This window comes from Marmota marmota, unplaced genomic scaffold (assembly GCF_001458135.2).
Source record: "Marmota marmota marmota unplaced genomic scaffold, marMar, whole genome shotgun sequence".
Classification (NCBI taxonomy): Eukaryota; Metazoa; Chordata; class Mammalia; order Rodentia; family Sciuridae; genus Marmota; species Marmota marmota.
Genome location: NW_026000068.1, coordinates 22,089,147 through 22,109,496, shown reverse-complemented (window position 1 = coordinate 22,109,496; position 20,350 = coordinate 22,089,147). Strand labels below are relative to the sequence as shown.

The window sequence follows — 20,350 nt, the reverse complement described above, 5'->3', positions numbered from 1 at the left end:
AGGCTCTAGGGCACAGAATGAAAAGCAATAGGGGTTTGGCTGTGATGGGAAACTGGTCAGGTTGTGACCACTTAAAGTTGGTTGCAGTGATAGTGGATGACTCAGTGGTCAAAGGCTTAGGATAATAATAAAAAGATCTGAGGTGGCACCCAAGAGGTATCTAATACATACATATTCCTTGTTTTAGGTAGTAGTTAGTAATAGGCAGTGAAATGTGAAATCAATAACATAGCAGGGTCACAGGGTTTCTTTGAATTGCCTTTTAATAAACCACCAAGTAACTTGTAGAGCAACATGTATACTAACACTAAGATGAGACAGGCGGGAACAAAGAAAATTAATTAAGAAACATTTCAAGAGAGAAAGATCCATGGGTCGAACTTCTGGAAGGGTCTACTGAGGTCATTGTAAAGTTAGAATGTATAGCCCCAGGTTTCTCAGTATATTTCAGAAGGAAATTTCATTAATAGTGCAGACATACTAAGATGAAGTGTGTCTGGTCACTGAGTCCAGTACCCACATTATCATAGGATTGACTTGTAGATGAAGCCCTCTCACCCCTGAACAGGATAGCCACCATGACAGTTCTGGAGAGGACCAACTAGGATCAAAAACTCCTTACCCAACAGGAAGAAGGAGTTGAGCATCTGATTGGCAAAAACTGCAGAAGGTGGAATCACGTTCTCCTGGTGAATATCAAAACAGCATTAAATTTGGAAGCAGCATTATTTCTTTGTCATTCTCTGCTTGGAGATGACCCATGCTCACTCTCTTGAGAGTGCTTTTTGCTTAAGCTTTATTTTACTTTCACTTATAATAAAATTTTCTTGCTTGGCTTTTCATGTCTGACTTTAAATTTTCTTTCATCAAAACACAAGGATCCCACTCTCCTGCGATACTTGGAGACATTAGTAATTAGTTGCTTAATTTAAATGCACTATAAATTTGGTTATAATGGTATCCAGAGAAAATTGTGCTTTTGTGTTATCTCCAAATTCTTTTTATTGTAGAGTCTTATGTTACAAACTCATTTCTCAATCCATAATGCTTTCATTAATATCCAGAAAACAAATGATTAACCCTTGGTACTTGGTTGATTTTTCTCTCTCTGTCATGTTATGTCAAGCATGACCAATCTTTATGGAACATTCATCATGTGCCTGGCACTGTGGTAAGTAATTCACTTGCATTGTTTCAGTTAATCCTCTCTATGAGATAAGAAACATAATCTCCATTTTGCAGATGGGCAATCTGAACATCAGAGGGACTAAGTAACTTTCCTAGGGTGGCACAGTGATTGCATGAGGGGAGGTTGGCCAGACATTTATCCCATTCTAATTCTAAAGTTAATGGCCTTGATTTTCCGTCTTGCTAGTACTTTGAAACTGTGGTCTCAGGACCAGCAGTATCAGCACCTTTGGGAACTTGTTAGAAATGTACATTCTTATGCCTTACTCCATAGCTTCTGATTCTACAGCTCTGGGGTGGGCTCACCAAATTGTGTTTTAATAAGCCCGTCAGCTATTGTGGGGCTGAAGTTTAAGAACTGCTCTGTTCTATTCTGTCTCATACAATCTCATACCTCATATAGGATAAACCTATATCATTTAGGGTTGCTTTCATTTTTATTATGATCACCTCAAGGTATCCTAGATATTGACACTGATTCTTTTTACATGTACTAGTTTGAGTTTCAGGAAAGTAAAAACAAAACCAAAAATGCCTAAAGAAGAACCTGATATTCTTCACTCTGGTGTTAAGAAAATCATAGATTATTATGAGTAAAAAAGAAAAAAACAAAACAAAAAAAAACTGAAGGATAATTCAATATTAAATTATTTTAGTCTCATTTTTGTGGTCTTATTTCAATCTTACCCTTTCCTGATTAGTTGAGATAAAAGAAAAGATGGGAGTTGTTGCCATTAGTGAACCTAAAAACTCCTTTAAAGATGGTGATGATGCCTCTCTTCCACATATGAGCCCATTGCTTAAAAGACAGATACTTGAGATAATATTCCTTTAATCCCACTAATTACACATAAAGTTATGCTGGGAGAGCATTAGAGACGTGTCCTCATCAGCAGGGCCCGGCACCCGTGGCAGTGTTTTAATTCAAGAAGCCTAATTTAATTAGCACCCTGCCACTGTGTCGGCTGCTGTGCTGCTTTGGATCTCTGGCCCAGGGAGAAATGTGCAACCCCTGCTCTTTTTATTTCTAGTTAGCCTCATAAAAGGTAGGGTGTCCAAGGAGAAAGAGAGGAACTTTGCCTCTCCATCATGTTTTGCATACAGTGCTAATTGAGCTGACAGTCTTGGACCATAGTCTGTTATTGCTGCAGCTGAGTTTTGAGCTGATACCCTATGAAGGGATTGCAAATGTCAAATGGCTCATCTTTGCCCATGTGTCTCTTGGAATATGGAAGGGAAATGATCAGGGGGAGCTCTTCAGTCTGCATGCTTGAGTAACTGCAAGCAGTACAAAACTAGGAAGAAATAAGGTATTCAAATCCTTCTGGTAAAGCCTACACCATCTCTCCTCACTTTCCCCACCCAGAATGCTAATGAGGAAAGAAGAATGTGAAACTCCTTGGCTTCCCTAATTGCTGTGCTTTGCCCTCATAACTTTTTTTGTTTCTGCTTATCACAGTGAGAGTCTTGTTTCTGTCAATCATTTCTGGTTCCTTCTGCCTAGAAAATAACAATGCATGCTTTTTGAGCCTTGAGATTATTCCAAGCCCCTTCTCTTTCATAATTATAATAGAGAAAATAATTATTTTTTTGGCTTTACTTTATAATAATGAACCACAGCAATCAGGAAAGGTTTGTTTTATTGGTTTCTGAAAATTCTATGTTAGTTCCCAAATTTTCCTCAGGACTATAGAACTGCAGATATGTTTGCTTTTACAATTCTGAATTGTGAACATGTGCTATGTTTTAACTTTTCCTCCATCACAGTGGAGGCAGTATTGTGTAGTAAGCAAATCATGGACAGTAGTGCAAGACAAAATTAGCTTTGAAATCTGGCTTTATTTTTTTCTAGCTTGGATTTGTTATTCTGCATCTCCAGGCATGAATTTGCCACTAAACGAACAAATTTAAAGAATTCCTCCTTTATAAGACTATGTAGAAAATTAAGTCAAATAATACATTTTAAATAATCAAAAACTCTCCCTACCATGCAGCAGGCCCTCAATAAATGTGTTTTCTACTTTTTACTAAGCATCCCTCTCGTGGGAGAATTCTTTCTGGTTCTTACATTTAGGTGAAGGAATTTGATTTCCCTTCTGATTTTATTTCAGGTATAAAATCAGACATTGCTACCTAAGGTCTGCTAGATCTTGGCTCAGTCTGCCTCAGAGATGTAAGCTGGGCAGCTTGCTGCTTGTGAAGATGGAGTTTTTAGAGATGCTGACAGTTGTTTCTACAAAAGGAAGAAAATTTCCACCTTTCTCATGCTCCCCTTTTACAGTACAGCTCTTTAGATGCATGTTGATATAACAGTAACAACAAACAGCAGTATCTGCTATTATGCTGCAGTTATTACATTATAAACTTTATATCATTTAAAATCTTCATAGCAACTCTACATGGTAAATTGTATTATCATTATCTTACAGATAATAAGTTGTAGCTTAGAGAGGTTAAATAACTTGTCGAAGGTAACACAACTACAATGAAAGGTTGAAATGGCTCCATAACCAATGCTTATGGTTTAAGAGAGAGGGAAGGAAGAGAGGAGAGGGAGGAAAGAGGGAAGGAGAAAGAAGATTAAAGAAAGAGAGAAAGCATACCCTTCATTTTAGATGGATTGTTTAGCATTAACCTTTTCTTCTACCATAAGCACCCATTTTTTTTTTCTATTTCCTAAGGAAATGTCAGCTTTAGAAATAATTTAAACTAAATAATCATGCTCTTGGAATAACTCTCTCCTGGTGCTGCTGTAATTTGGCTTACAATTATAGTTAATTGAACATCTTCGGAGTTAGTGCAGGGCTGCATGTACGTGGGAAAAAATTTAATGCGCTAAGCATGCAGCAACATGATCTTAGAAGTTCATTTTTACCAGCAGAAAAAGAAAGCAATTAGTGAAACATTTTTTCAGTAAGGAGGCTGGGGGAGAAAAAAAAGAACCCCCAAAACCCAAAACTAAAAAATCCCATCAACTCAAGACAAGCCCTAAGATGATCCCTGAGCCCCACCGAAAGTGTGTAGTAATGAAAATGGTTTAGTGAGCTACAGGTTGGCATCTGTGAAAAGGTTCCCCTTCTCAGGAATCAAGACACATTAGTCTCATTATTTGCAGATACTTGACAAGACAAGAGCCAGAGGGAAGCAGCAGCAGAAGGAAATGCAGTGTGGAGAGAGGAGGTGGCTAATTAGAGGAAACAAAGAAAGGGAGCTTGACAAATCTGTTCTAGAAAACCCCCTTTCTAAAAAAAGAAGCATTTCAGAAGCAAACAGTCCTCCCTCTGCATAGGATCCCTTCCACTGGGAACTGGCGAGAGGACTCCTGGTTCACCCTGGAACTGTCCATGGTCCTGATTACATACATGTTTGGCACAGCATTGCCTAAGCTGTGATTCTTTTAGTTTAAACCATCTCCATTTTGCCACCCCTACCTCGGCTTTTAAGGTATTCCTTTTTTAATTCAGCTCATTAAAGGATTAAGCCCCAAACTGGCTTAGGCTAGGCACTGCCTCATTCCCTAGAGTAGCCAGAGCAAAGCAACAGAAGGGGAGCTATGGAGACAGGTGTTCTTTAACCAGCTTCTGTTTCTCCTTCTGTGTCTTTGCCAGAGGGTTTAGGCCTGAGCAGTCACCTCAGGTTCCTTGGCTCTGCTTATTATAAAGCCCTATGGGAACCTGCTTGGTGGGATACAGTACCTGTGACTCCAGAATAATTGGGTAGGGAAATGAAAAGGCTGGAGGCTTAAAAGGGATAAATCTAGTTGGAAGTATGAAGGTTTTAATTTCTATCTCTGGGCCCGCACTGGGCTATCCACAAGCTAATCAGAGCATGTGGGGACTGGCAACTTTGAAACTGAAGGTCATAAGAAGAGGCTCAAAGGAATTTTAGAGGTGGAGTTGCTGTTCTCTTGATAGAAATTGCCCTCTACACACAAAATTTCTAATTGGCAGGAGGAAAGGAGAGAAGAGCTTACACAGATATCCAAAGAGCAATCAGCACTTCAACCTCCCAATTCCTTTGTATTCCACTGACTTCAGGAGGAGAAGAAGGAAGATATGCCTAAATGCTGCTGATCAGAGGCAGGCTCTATATACCTCTATGTCCTCCTTGGCTTTAGAACAGAGGTTCTCAACCAGGGGAAATTACATCCTTCTGGACACATTTGGAAATGTCTGAAGACATATTTGATTGTCATGATTTGCAGAGGAATATATTAGTTCAGATTTTCTGAAGGAGCAGAACCAATAGTAGATAGATAGATAGACAGATAGATAGATAAGATGGAGAGTTGTCCCTTAGTATCCAGGGGGAATTGGTTCAAGAATTTCTGTGTATACCCATACATAGTGGCATAGTGCTAGGTATGGTGGCACATGCCCATAATCCCAGCAACTCAGGAGGCTGAGGCAGGAGAATCATGAGTTCAAAGCTAGCCTCAGCAAAAGTGAGGTGCTAAGCAACTCAGTGGGACCCTGTCTCTAGATGAAATACAAAATAGGGCTGGGAATGTGGCTCAGTGGTCAAATGCCCCTGAGTTCAATCTCTGGTACCTCCCCCACCAAAATGGCATAGTATTTACCTATAACCTATGCATATTCTTTGGTATACTTCAAGTTATCTCTAGATAATATATAATCTGATGTAAATTCTATGCAAACATGTTATTCTTTATCTTTTAAGGAATAATAATAAAGAGTCTGCACCTCTTTAGCAAAGATGTAATTTTTTTCAAGTATTTTTTATCTATAGTTAGTCAAATTCTCCATTGTGGAACCCATTGACACAGAGGGCCAACTCTGTATATATGTATGTGTATATATGTGTATATTCAAATGTACATATGTATGTATATACATGAATATGCATGTATATGTCTTATATGGTATTAGCTCCTATAATCATGGTGGCTGAGAAATCCCATGATCTGCTTTCTGCAAGCAGGAAATCCTGCACAGTTTGTTGGTATAGTTCAAAGATCTAAGAGTTAGAAAGTCAGTGACATAGATTCCAGTCTGAATCTAAAGGTCTGAGAACCAGGAGTGCAGAAGAGCAGGAAAATATTGATGTTCCAATTCAATAAGTCAATCAGACAGTAAGGGAATCCTATCTTCTTCCCCAATGTAGGTCCTCAGTGGATTGGATGATGCCAACTCACATCGCGCAGGGAAGTTCACCTTATTCAGTGTACCAGTTCAAATGCTATTCTCTCCTGGGAACATCTTCATGGACATATGTAGAATAATGTTTAACCAGGTATCTTGGACAGACCACAATCTAGTCAAGTTGACACATAAAATTATCTATCACAGGAAGTGGTATTGGCCAGGAAGCTGTTAAACAGCCTACAGTGCCCAGATCAGCCCCCAACAACAAAGAATTATCCTGTCCAAAATGTCACTAAGGCCAAGGTCAAGAAGCCTTGACTTAGAGGAGGCCAAATCTTCCTTTTCTAATTTTATTTATCTTGTTGAGGTCAGTAATTATCACTAAATTTTCATGGTTCCATGCTTTTTCTTTTTAACCAAGTCTGTCTTTTAGTGGCAAAACTCTTTCATCAGGTGGAAGCACTCCTGTCTTTCTGGCTGGAACCTTTCTTAAAGAGAGCAGGCACTTTAGGTCTGTGCCAGATTCTGATATAAATGGGAGCTTTACATCAGGTGACTGGTTTCATAACTGGGCAGATAGCATTTAGAGCATCTTAGTACTGACAGCAACAAGTTGCCTAAGTAGAGCATAGAACACTTGGTATGACATAAAAAGGGGGGAGGGGGGTAAAAAACTAAGTACTCTGTTTTGGGAAGCTCTTTGATGTGAAGGTCATTATTGCTCTTTACCAATATGTCTGAAAGAAGACATACTCAGTGGAAGTATTGTTGTAATAAAAATACACATCTGAAGCAATTTTCTACACCACCAAAGAATCTTTAATCATGGAGCTCCACACCAGAAGTAACATAGTGAGATAAGAAAATGACCAATATTCTAAGAAATCAAACACAGGCCTCTCAAACACACGTGTACATAACTCTGTCTAGGAAAATGTAATAATTATTAAGTGCCCACCACAGACTGAGGCCCCATTTCCAAGTTATAAAATAAACTGTTTTTTTTTTTACTTACAAAGTGAAAAACAATCCTTGATATATATTCTGTCTTGGTTCTTTTATATCTCCTTCTTTAACCACAAACCCAAAAACCAACTCATGAAGAGGGATGAAGTAGGACCAGTATAAACAAGCCAATTTAAGGAGACCTTAGAGAGTAAAGTAGTATAATTGGGAGCAAGCCTGCCATGATTTGACTCATTGCTGTCAGTGTGGGGGAAAACTCCTTTTAGGTATATGCCAAATGCTGTCAGCTGCTGTCCTCAAAGCTGCCACTGTTCCGGCAAGAATGAAAATGCATTGGGCTCATGGGATCCGACACGTAGCCTGCATCAGAAAGAAGTTCAGTTATTACTTATTGGCCTTCCAGTACTCTCCCCATTTTTTAGCCTGACTCAATGCAACACACAGCAGTCAGGCAGCTTTCCTGGATCTGGTGAACAGAGTCTGGACCAGAGAAGCTGCTGAGCAGCTATAAAACAATCCTGAAACTTACAATGAAAACAGCAGATAAACATGACTGATAGATGTCTGATCTGGAGCTATGCTGTCTAGGTGACATTTGGGATTTGGAGTATAACAGGGGACAGATCAGGAAGGTGGTGTATCTTGAAGCTATGAGAACAGGCTCTCATGTCAGGCAAATCTGTAGGCTCTATGACTTTTATTAACTTATTCTTTCCCAGCCTCAGTATCTTCATCTGTAAATGGGAGAAATGATAGCATTGACTTATAAATTGTCAGTGTGCATTAGATAATCATCAGTCTGACATCAATAAGTGACAGACCACTGTTGGCCCCCAAGAGGAGGTGGGAATAGCAGTTAGAAAAAAAAGAAAAGACACTTTCTGTGCAGCAGGGTGGCTCTATTTTATTTATGTATGTATTTAATTTTCTTCTTGACAGCTTGAGTTTCAAATGTACTCAATGCCTAAGTCTAAATACCAGTGGCAAATGATGACTTCAAGCAATATCCATGGGTCTGTCAAAGGGATTGGCTTAGTGGCTTAACTTTATGCCACTGTCTAAGAGAACAGAGAGGTATGTACCAGGAAGCTGCTGCCTTTCTGTTCTGAAGTAAGGAAACCATTCACTGATTCTGTGAAAATGGGCACATTCATTAGTAGTTTTTTTGTCCCCTTTGATAGCTTAGATTTCAGGAGCAACCCAGCCATCTACGTTTTTATGAAGCCACCTAGCAACATGCAGTTGGGTAGGCATATTTATTTTCATAAGAGAGGTCTCTGTCAAAATCCCTTAGGCAGCACATAAACTCTCCTCAGAGGAAGTGCGGCTGCTGCTGATGCTTCGTTGACTCTCTCACTCACCTCTTGTGGGACAGGTCTGGTCAGATATGAGGAAGGTCAGGGTGGGGCATGATGAGATGAGGGCAAGCTGATATACATCACTGAATTTTAACTCTAGGTGGACTAAAACCAAATCTATATCACGGAGCACAAATATTTCCTCCCATCTGGGCTGAAAATGTGACTTCATTCCATGCATGGATTGATGCTTTAATAAGCTAGTAATCCTTTTATTACTGTAATCAACCTTCAATGTGCCACATGTAGTTTTACTGGCCTGTGATGTTTCAGTGTCTCCTGCCCCACAGGACTCCAATGAAAATATGATTGTGAACATACGTCCCAACAGTGTGGCCAGGCGCTCCTTCAGGATTGGTAACAAAATCAGCAGGCATGGAGGCTGGCATTTATTATTGATGCCATTATTGCCAGAGAGTAAAGGCAAACATGTGACCTAAGAAGTCACTTGGCTTAAGAGGAGTGCAACTAGACCAAGGGCTTTAGGAAAAGACTGAAACATCTCCACATAAAATAGTTGTGCCATTTAATTTGACCTTAATTCTCTAGCTCTGAGAGAGGGGCGGGGGAGAGAAAGGAAGAAACATCTCATGAAGTCGCTGTTATACCACACTTCGTATATGAAATGAAAATGAAGGAAAATGAAAGGGTTCTTTCTTGTATTATGTGGTATTTCTAGTGAGAGATATTGAATATATCTTCTTTGTCTGTAGGTATCCTCACCCTGATCAACTATTCTAATGTTTTTTCTTATCCTTGGTACATATATGAATAGAAAAAAACAACTTTTGCATTATTAAGTCCTTTGTCTTTTCCAGCTTGGGAATTGTTATAGTTCTGTCTCTTTAAGAAGCGGATCTCTTAAGTTCTCTAAGTTAAAGAGGTGCTTCATCTTGAAACTCTACCATAAAAGGAAAGACTTCTGGTCAAAGCACCCAAAGAATGCCCTGTATTTAGTGGTTGGGGAGTCACATCTGTGAGGCTTGAAGAAATGACATTATTAATATCTATTAAGAAATGCAATGTAGTGACATTTGGAGCACATTTTCCCCTCAAAAAGATATTTTGCTGGACTGGCTAATTATATTGTGAAGTGGATGTAAAAAGCACTCAGTTGCTGAAATTCCAGCTACTCAGGAGACAGGAGAATTACAAGTTCTAGGCCCGCCTGGGCAACTCAGCAAGACCTAGTCTCAAAATGAAAATTTAAAATTTAAATGAAAGGTAGGGAATGTAGCTCAGTGGTATAGCACCCTTGAGTTCAATCTGCAGTATCTCAATAAAAATATATAAATAAATAAATACTTTATTATTTTTTTTTAAGAAAAGCACTCAGCTATACATGTATTGGGAATGAGAAGCACATTTTCTTCCTTTATCTACCCAGGTAGTGTGTCTGCATCTATCTAGAACAAAGTTTCTCCTTTGTTTCTTAAATGCTTTCTGATACCTCAGGTACTGACACTGCAGTTGAGGTGTGTTGGTGAAGATTCCAAAGCCCATATCTGCCATCTCTGTCAGAGAAGCAGGCACACATCACCCAATGTATTCTTTCTCAAACACAACTCTTGTCTTAATCTGATCTCTTTAGCTGACATTTTATGCAGTTCTTCATGTAGTCAAAGTGAGTTGCCATAAATAAAGGAACCCATTGTGCCAAAATTCCTACAGCCTCTCAGGCTTTAAGGTTGAAGAAAGGACATCACAGGCCTCATGTATTAATATGGCAGCTGATGATAAGGGAGATTGTGCGTACTCTGCCTTCCAGAAGCCTGCACAGAACTTTATTAATTATTTCTGAGACCTGTGTTAATCCATTCTGCAGTAGACCTGTGTGAAATGGAGCCCATTGGCTCTCCCAGCCTTCTCTGCAGCTCTTTGAGGGAATGGCTATATTTACCAGTCACCAGAGGGTGGCTAGTTGGTGGAAAGAGTTTTCCTGGGATACAATGTAATTATGAAAACTCATTCCTGGTTTTTCTTCTCCTTCATATACATCTATGGATGACGTGGGGCTTTGAGGCCACAGACCTGATAACGTGATGATGAAATGTTTGAAATGTCTTGAGAGGTCAAAGGTTAATTTTATTTTATTATTAAGCTTAAAGGTAAACTGCAGAATTATAAAAGACTTGAAGATTAGAGTTAGGATTTTATAATATTTTAAAATATCTTTCATTTCTGGATATTACAAAATACTATGTTTTCTCACTTGTCATGAAGGAGTAGATGCCATTGCCTAGGGGTGGTTTTCTCATGAGCCTAGAGGGTCTGTCCACTTACCGTACTTGTCAATGGGTGAGTACTGCAAACTTCTTTTCACCTCCTCCAAAGACAGGCCTTGAGAGGAGCCTGGTCCAGCACTGGAAAATTAGAGAAAGAGCTTCATGCTATGCTGACTTGCTAAAAAATTTTCCATTAAACAGAATTTATTCATTTAGCATAGATCCCAGAGAAATGACAAAGTGGTACAGTGGTGTTTTTATCTTATAAGTGTTGGGAAGGAGTTCAGAATTATTTGGTGTAATTCATATCCAGGTGTGAGTCTTGTCTTCCACAAAGGTTACAATTCCTGGCAGTCTAACCTTGGTCTTGTCACCCTTGCTGAGCCCCAGTTTATTTAGCTGTACAATGGAAATAAAGCATAATTTCCAGCTTGCCTTACTGATTCAATAAAAATAAAAAGGAATGTTGGATCTAAATCTGGGTTCAGTTGCTTACAATATTTACTTAAGTGGAACTAAGAGCAAGAACATTATCCTCTCAATAATAATTAACATAAATGAAATACATTCCACGAAGTATTATCATTATTATATTGTTATTATTATAATGACAATTTTGATATAGTGATAATATTTACTACAAGATTCCTGTTTGTGAAGCATTTATATAGGATCATCTCATTTAATCCTTATCACTATATCAATTTACAGATAAGAAAACAATGGAAATGGAAATAATTAAGTATATGGTTACAAGGATCTAGTAAATGGCTCATCTAGGAGTCAAACCCAAGACTTTTCAATTGCAAAGTCTATGTACTTATTCATTATTTGAATATGTATTTCCTCCTGCTCTAAATTGATCCTTCTCTTTTCACAGTCTTCCTACTCTTTTATCAATTTATTATTAGAGTAACTTCCTTTCTAGTTCATCAGACTCAAAACCTGAAAGTATTAAAACCCTCACCCCCTCACCCTAATATCTACTCACATCAATCAGCTAATTTCATATCTGTAGTTTCTCTCGCAGCTCATCATCCTTTGCCATCTTCAAAGTGGCTTCCCCTTTTGCCCCCAGACATGACCTCACTATGTCTATAGAAGAACTCATATCCCCAACATCCAAGCCTGTTCTCTCCATTGCAGTTACTGGCACTACATCATGCAGTCACTTAAGCAAAAATTCTTGGACTTACCTTTTGTGCCTTCATTTTTCTCATATCTTTTCTCAAGTCCTTGTAGCTCTGACTCCAAAACAATCTAATTTATTCACCTTGTTCCTCCTTCAAGTTCTGGACCACATCATTTCTTTCTTGTCTAGAACTCTGCAAATTGTATCCTAATTGATCTCTTTGCTTTCACTTTTCTTTTCATACCTATAATATTTCCCAGAGTGATCTTTTCATAATATAAAATGGGCTAAGCCTTTACCTACTTAAAACTTGGCTTCCACTTCATTTGGAATAAAATGCAAATGCTTTTTGCCCCCACTACAAGGTCCTGACCCTGCCAACCTCTCCAACCTCAACCTGTACCCTTCTCCCTATTTTTTTTTTTTTTTTTACTAAGCACTTCTTCCTAGAATCCTCTCTGTCCCTGGAGCCCTTCAAGTTCTTTCCCAACTCAGAGCCTTTGCATTTGTTAAATCTGCCTGGTACGTTTTTTTTTTTTAATGAACCCCAATGCTATTCTGCTGAACCCTTGACCTGCCTTCACACATGACTGACTCTTCTGTCATTCAGGCCTCAATTCAAATGACACTTTCTCAGTGAGCCTTCTCTGATAACTGTTCCAAAGTGGCCACTCCTCTGCCCATGGTTACTCTATATCACATTATATTATTCTACTCTTTTCCTTTTATATCTACATAAATTATCTTGCTCATTTATCTGTTTACTTACACATTCTTTATATTTTCCTACACAAGTAGGACCTGATTTCTCTTATTCTCTTCTATACTTCGAACACTGAGAACAGTGCTTGGCACACAGGGAAGCACAACAAATAGTTTCCAAGGAATTGATTACTTAATAGATTCCTAATGTCGTGCATCCCTCCAATCAATCAGTTCTTCCCTCTACAAGGTATTACTGCAGTTCCTCAGGCCGATGTTCCAAACTCTCTGCCATTCACTTCTCCTTGTGTTCTCCATGTATCTTGTATTCTATAATTCCTCAATACTCACCCCCCCAAGTTCAAGCCATGCTAATCAACTTCAAATTTTCTAAACATTCCTAATATTCTCTTCACCAATACTATGGTTAAGATGCTCCCCCTGCTTAAATGTGCTTGTTGACATTTTGTTTATCCATGACAGGAAGTAACATCATGTAATAATTAAGAATGAGCATTCTTGTTATAATTTGAATTTGCATCCTGAGCCCATCATTTATTAATCTATGGTCTTTGAAGAGTTATTAACTGTTTTATGCCTCAGTTATGCAACTCTAAAGTGGGAATTGTGACACAATTTATCTAGTAAGGTTAATCATGTGAATTAAAAGTCATTACATTTAAAGCCCTGAACAGTTTTGACATTTAGTAAATACTTAACAAATACTACCTGCATGTACAATCCTTCAAGATCTAACTCACACTCAGCATATTCATATTCTTTGAAGGCCTTTTGAAAACAGCCAGGATCAACCTTGTTCTCTTCCTTGCATCTCCAGAACTTTGAGCTCCTACCACAGTGCTAATCTGAGTCTGCCTAGGTATAGAATGATCTGCATTTGTGTGCTAGTGACCCCCACTGCACAGACAGCTCAGGGAGATCAGAGCTCCCAGCTAACATCTTTGGACCCCATCAAGTTTACTCAGTATTTGGTAAATAGCTAAGAGAAAAGTATGTTCAATTAAATAAAATTAAGTTATGCTAAAATGTTCGTTTAGAGAAGTCAAACTTTTTTGAAAGTTAATATCAGTTCACACTGATTAATTCACTGAGCTTAAAAATGACTGCATCTTTGCCTTCACTTTCTTAAGCTATAAAGAATGTTATTTCTTAGAGGAAGGTAATGAATAAAAATAAGAAAAAGTATTGGCTTAAAGTATGACACAGTGTGATCTCAATAAACATTTAATAGCAAACCATATGAGTTCTGGGCAATAAAATGTTAATATATGTTTTCAAAATAAAAATTTCCCTATTAATATATCTAACCTCTTTAACACTCAAGCTCCTCTTAAGAAATGTGCTATATGCAGTAGTCTTGGCAACAAGAAGATAAAAGAGGAATAAATATTTTATCACCAAAATGGCTATCTGCTTTCCTATGAATAAAAGCCCACCTCTATGATGCATTGTTTGTTCAGTTACTGAATGTGATTCACTCCAGAAGACTTAATCTTCCTGCCCAAGAGATGCCACATAGGCTGGCACGGAATGCTGTTCTAGGATGACAGGCAGATGGAAGCTGAGCACACCCAGGTCAAACAAAACAGAAGAAACCAGACCCTGGTGAATGGAACTAGCTGGAAGCTGAGCATGCCCAGGTCAAACAAAATAGAAGAAACCAGACCCTGGTCAATGGAACTAGGTGTTCTCAACCCATCCAGGCTTCAGCAAGAATTTCATAGGAGCCCAGAGTTGAAGAGAGATGGCAGGACCTCTGTTTCCTAAAGCTGTGGAGAGTGAAAATAAGGCAGTTCCAGTAATGCAGTTGCCCTGGGATTCTAAGAAAGTAAATGTGAACTAATGGCAGGTAAGGAACATGCTCAACTTTTCAGTTTTCAACATTGCTTATCAACTACATTGCCTTCTTTATTCTAACAGGATGATGTGTACCACAGATAGGCACATATGCAAATGACATATAATTCTTTATGGGTGAGTTCATATTTTGCATGTGTGGAATAAAATTATCTCTTATAAGAAGCAAAGAAGTCTTTACATTGGGTTTTTGAATACTGCTATATTATATTGACATATTTTAGTACTGGAAAGTTTTGTGCTTTAGGCTTAACAATTTAGATTAATTCTGCAATGTATATGTAGAGATAAATATAATCACCAACCATTGTCTATTATAAAAGTGTACTAGGAAATGAACAATTTATCTAAAATAAAGAGCAGAAAACAAAATTTTCAAAAATATTTCCTGTCTGATTCCATGTTTTAGGGACATAGATGTCCTAGTAGACTGTGTGCTAACTAGGTCAGTTCACACCCAAATCCACATGTAACCTGTAGTTCTGTGTGAACATTCATTAGGCTATGGCTTATGATAGACATTGGCCTGCTTAAAAATGTTCACACTGTCTGTGAATGGAGTCACCGACCTTGGGCAAAGATAGATACCAAGATGTTCAAAGCTAATGAAAATATGAGACCATGTTGGCTAAAATTAATGCAGACATAATGAAACTCATGAAAAGTGCATTAAGTAAAAAAATACATCCATTAAGAAATAAGTAAGTATATACATAAGATTACAAAACAACTATGAAGAATGAGAAGAGTACTAGAATACAGAGCAAAGGCAAATAGAGCCTACAAACTAAGCCAGTGATTGGATGCACATTGTAGGCAAAGTTCCAAGGAAGAATGATTAAAACAGAGGTTTTCTGTGCTCTTTGAAAAAGTACTGATTATTAGAAACTAACCCTAAAAAAGAGAAGATGATGTGGATTTGCTTTATTTATTTTTGGTGAAGATAAAGGTAAAGGGGAAATCTGTAGGCTAGAAGGCACATCTGGATTCTAGCAGGGCACCAGACAGTCTCCTGACTGCTTTGTGAGTGAGAGGTGGTCTGTGCCAGATGACAAGTGGTTAGACTGAGTTTGTACCATCTGAATATCCAGAGCAGACTTGAGGTCTGTGTCAGCTTATATAGGTGACTATCTACAGGGTTAGGTTGAGCCTTGGACATGGGGAAGAATTAAAATAAAGCACTACTTTTCTTAAGGTGAAGCATGTCTAAAAAGAGATTGAGTTCTCCCAGAAACAGGCTGTTTCCCACCTCTGGAAGTGTTTTATGTCAAGACTGAAGCACCTGTTGGCCTTAGGTTCAGTAGAGCCATCTAAGCAACCATCTGAAAGTCCCATGATGTGATGTCCCAGGTCCCTCTATTTCTTATATTCTATGATTCTTTAAAAGGCATTTGTGAGCTGTCGACTTGGGGAACTGGCTTTGGCATGGAAAGGTTGAGTGAGATTACATAGTGCCCACTTTGGCAGGAGATTTTTATCTTCCTTATCTGAAGTGTTCGACATCTGGCCAGGGCTGAAAGCCTGATTTTCACATACGTGCTATGGCATACCTGGCTACACGTCACTGCTATTACTAAGGGGTGGTGTTTGTAGCTTTTTGTCCAGATACATTTCGTTTGAAATAGTAACTGAACTGTGCTATATGCCTGAAGGAACCACCTCCTTTAGTGCTCCATTTCACAAAAAGAACCATACTTCCATCTAAGATGAAGCAGAGCAAAGTGTGGAGGAAGCTCTTTCTCATAAACCTATCATTAAGGATATGAATGGCAGGCTGCTTAAGGCTGGTACTGGCCCAGAGATGCTATCCAACCATTTTTTTAACAGAAAGTTTTGCAGAATATTCATGTTGTGGTGCTTGGGAAAAAGGAGGGTCCCCTAAAATGAATGCTCTAATATCTCTTTATCTAGTATGGTATACCATTAAGCAAAGCACAAGAAGAAATAAGAAAAATATTCTCTGAAGAGACTGGTGAACTCTGGTGCCATCTCCCCAGAGTAGTGGGACCAGCCAGTGTCACAATGAATCCAAATGGCCCCATTTAAAACATCCAAAGCAGATAGTATTGTGGCTTCCAAACTGTTGCCTGCCAAATGCTTTCTGTATTGGAGCAATGGATCATGGTTTTGGCTGTGGGCTTCATGAATTCTCAGAATACTCACTGGTGCCATAATTGCTTTTGACTGTATTACATTCCAAAGGAGACTTCAAATGGGTGTATAGTCCAAAAGAAACTTTTTTTTTTAATCATTCTTTAGGTTGTGGCTATTGCGACTTGGGAACTTTGATTTGATGAATTATGGCAAATGTAGGCATTGTTCATGGCTTTAAAGTAATAGTGGAATTAAAATCAGTGAATAGCTGAGAGTGGCAGTGCACACCTGTAATCCCAGAGGCTTGGATCACAAGTTCAAAGCCAGCCTCAGCAACAGCAAGATGCTAAGCAACTCAGTGAGACCCTGTCTCTAAATAAAATACCAAATAGAGCTGGGGATGTGGCTTAGTGGTTGAGTGCCCCTGAGTTCAATCCCTGGTACAAAAACAAAACAAAACAAAACACAGAGAAAAATAAAAGAGAGACCTTCCATAATGGAAGGTAATGGTTTCTTTACTTAAAAGGGGGCTTCATACCTTGTTCACACTTTTCCATTGATTAGCTTATAACATTTTTACAAAATCTCCCGAGGTATCTGGGAATGTATTGATTTTACCTCCCCTCTCTGGGGATGGAAAGAGTCAGAAAATTTGAGTAACTTGTATAAACCCTCACAGTAATGGCAGAGCCAGAATTTGAACAAAATTTCATCAGTTTTAGTCCATTCTCTATACTGAAACACATTACTTTTAGTAACACCATGTGTCAAGTTATTGTTTTGTTACTCGGGGAACCCACTAAAGTGACAAATTACAGTTTTGGATCCTTTGTATGTAAAGATCAGCATCAAGTTCATCAAGAAGTTTCATTCCTTATCATCATAACAAAAACCAGAATCATCTTACTCATGTCTTCCTTTGTTTGATTTTTAAAAAAATTATACTTTCCTCTGACCAACGATTGCTTGCTTGCCTTCCTGCAGTGATTTCTAAAACATAGGATATACCTACACAAAAGTTTCTGAGATATTTATTATTCCCCTTAATGCTCTTATCTTGTTTAGAGTTTTATAAGCTGCATGCATGAATTCATCTTCCTAAACACAGACCTGACTATGCTGAACCGAAAACCATTAGGTTACTAGTGTGATTAAAGACTTCAGGCAAAATTTTCTTCCATTTAAATTGGTCCAATTAGTTTTTATGCAGCTAACAATGCCCTCAGGCTACCTGTACCCTGAAAGATTTAGCCATTTGGACTTAGCAAAAATCAACACCATCCAAGGCCTTTGCAAATATGTTTTTGTGGTTTATTGGATCCTTTTGCCATCTGTCATCATTATGCTACCTAACTAAAGAAGATTAGCACAAGGATCAATGCCACCTACACCCCTATCTGCTTCTTCAGTAGGAATATTCCAAATTAGGAGCCATTTCTTTCACTCAAAAGGAAACCCATACAGATAACATCTAACCAGAATTTCAGTTCTGTGACATCAATCTAAGAAACTAATACAAAGAAATCTGAAAAACAAGCCTGCTGAAATACCTGATAAAGGTATTTATACCATGAAAATAAATGCCTTGCCATACAGAAGGCTACTAGAGTAGTCTGGCTGATTCTTTTGGCATTTAGCTGAAAACAAATAGATCTATTTTAAGCAGGCTGTCATAAAGGATAAATGCCTTTTTATGCTTTTAAATGTCTTTCTATGCAGCTCACCTTTCCTCTGGCTTAAAGAGCAAGACTACATTTCTATTAAAAATGGGAATAGCTTTGGCCTAATTTTGAAACAGACCAGTCATTTTCTTGGGAATAAGTTTTGCTAATTTATCAGTTAAGTTCAATGTAGTTATTTATTCATGACTTCATTTTGGTTGTTGTCAAAACATTATTTTGTTTTTGTCAATATTCCCTACTTGAAAATGTCCTAAATTAAAACGAATTTATTGCTCCTATTACAGGGAATGGGTGATAGCCAAAGCATTTAATGGGGCCAGAGGTCAGTACAAAATATCTCTTTGAGGAAAATCAAACTCATCAGTTTTCTTTCAATGGCAAATGTCCCTAGGCTATAAAAGGACTGAAAGACTTGGCAGCTGGGTCATGGTTCTGTTTGAGCCATTAGGCAAATATCCAAGGTCTTAGCTCCCCCATTTTTAAGGGAAAAAGCAATTAGGCAAAGAATTATGAATAAGAAAAAAAATGCAGAGAAAACTTAAATTGTGTGCTAATTCCTTGGCTCATAAATTATTAATGTGTTCAACAGAAACCTAACAACACCACCTGTCAAGTAACCCACCAATTTAAGAAGGTATAAATGAGTCAGGTGTACAAACCAGTAAGAGGTGGACTTTATATGCCTTAACTGCTAAAACTGAGAATTATCCTTTAAATATAGCAAAATCTTCTATATCTGCACTTTCTGTATTTTCATCTAAAAAAAGGGAAAGTTAAAGAATATCATTTTAAATTTTAGAACTAAGAGTAGCAATGGTAATCATAAACCTGCCTCCTTACTGCTCTCTCCTTTCACCTCTCACTTCACCTGGAAGGAAACTGAGGCCTTGAGAAGTGAAATGAACTAGTCAAGTGCACACAACAAGGTTAAGGTGAAGTCAGGAATATAATCTGGCATTCTAAACAGTTAGTCTTCTTTGATGGCTTTTATTCTTATTTTAAAGGTGAAAATGGAAGCTGCAATTCATTGAACGCCTGCTAAATGCCAGAAATTACCAGATGCTCTATAATCTTTATTATATTTGTTACACCTAAGAACCAACCCATTTTACATATGAGGAAACAGGCTCAGAGTGTCTGTCTTGTCTCAGATCATACAACTGTAATTCAAACCTAGGCCAGGCAGTATAAAAATCTGCTCTTCCCAGTTAATCTTGTTGGCTCTAGAAACAATTTCCAAATGTATTTCTAGGACCTTCTCTCTCTCTCTCCCTTCTTCCAAGAGCTGGAAGCAACCTGCTGAATGGGGCACGTGGAAAGACCCAGGAAATCAAATGACTGTCATTATTATGTAAAATTTTTAAGCCTTTCATTTGGAAGCAATCTCAAATGTATAGAAAAGTTGTGACACTGGTACAACTTTGTTTCTTGTACCCTTTGAGGGGAAGTTGCCAATCGGATGTTCATTATTTCCCAAGTACTTTAATGTATGTATTCCTAAAATAAAAACATTCTCCCACATACCCACAATACAATCACTGGATTCTATCATCTACTCCCCAACCTCATTCAAGTTTTGCCAATTATCTCAATAATAGTCCTCACAGCAAAAGGTTCCAATTCAGAATCATAAGTTGCATTTAGTTGTCATGTTTCTTTACTCTCTTTCAATCTGGAACAATTTCTCAGTCTCTACTAGAATTTCATAACCTTGACATTTTTGAAGATGAGAAGCCAGTAATTTTGCAGAATGCCCTTCAATTTGGTTTTATCTGAGGTTTCCTGGTGATTAGATTTAAATCATGCATCTTTGGTAGGAAGTATCAAAGGAGTGACATTGTGTTCTTTTCATTGTATCCGATCAGATTTTGATTTGTAGCATTATTGTGTTGTCAATTTTTTATTTATTTATTTTTTGTAAGAGGAGTTATAACCATTGAGTCACATACCCAGCTAGGTTTCTTTCTTTCTTTCTGTCTCTCTCTCTCTTTTTTTTTTTTTTTTTTTTTTTTTTTTTTTT

The 20,350-nt window shown here is 38.0% G+C and overlaps 1 protein-coding gene across 6 annotated transcripts in view; it reads right to left on the bottom strand.

The window, feature by feature from the left end:
- Nucleotides 1-7,086: 7,086 nt before the first annotated feature.
- The window catches only part of Tnni3k (TNNI3 interacting kinase), a 282,551-nt gene continuing 269,287 nt past the window's right edge, over nucleotides 7,087-20,350 (bottom strand). For all 6 annotated transcript variants that reach the window (XM_015490511.2, XM_048814077.1, XM_048814072.1 and 3 more), the window contains 2 exons: nucleotides 10,901-10,980; nucleotides 7,087-7,619 (listed from right to left, as the gene is read on the bottom strand). In XM_015490511.2, coding sequence (XP_015345997.1) covers nucleotides 7,543-7,619; nucleotides 10,901-10,980 — 157 coding nt within the window. In that variant the 3' untranslated portion in view covers nucleotides 7,087-7,542. The remainder of the gene's footprint in view (nucleotides 7,620-10,900; nucleotides 10,981-20,350) is intronic.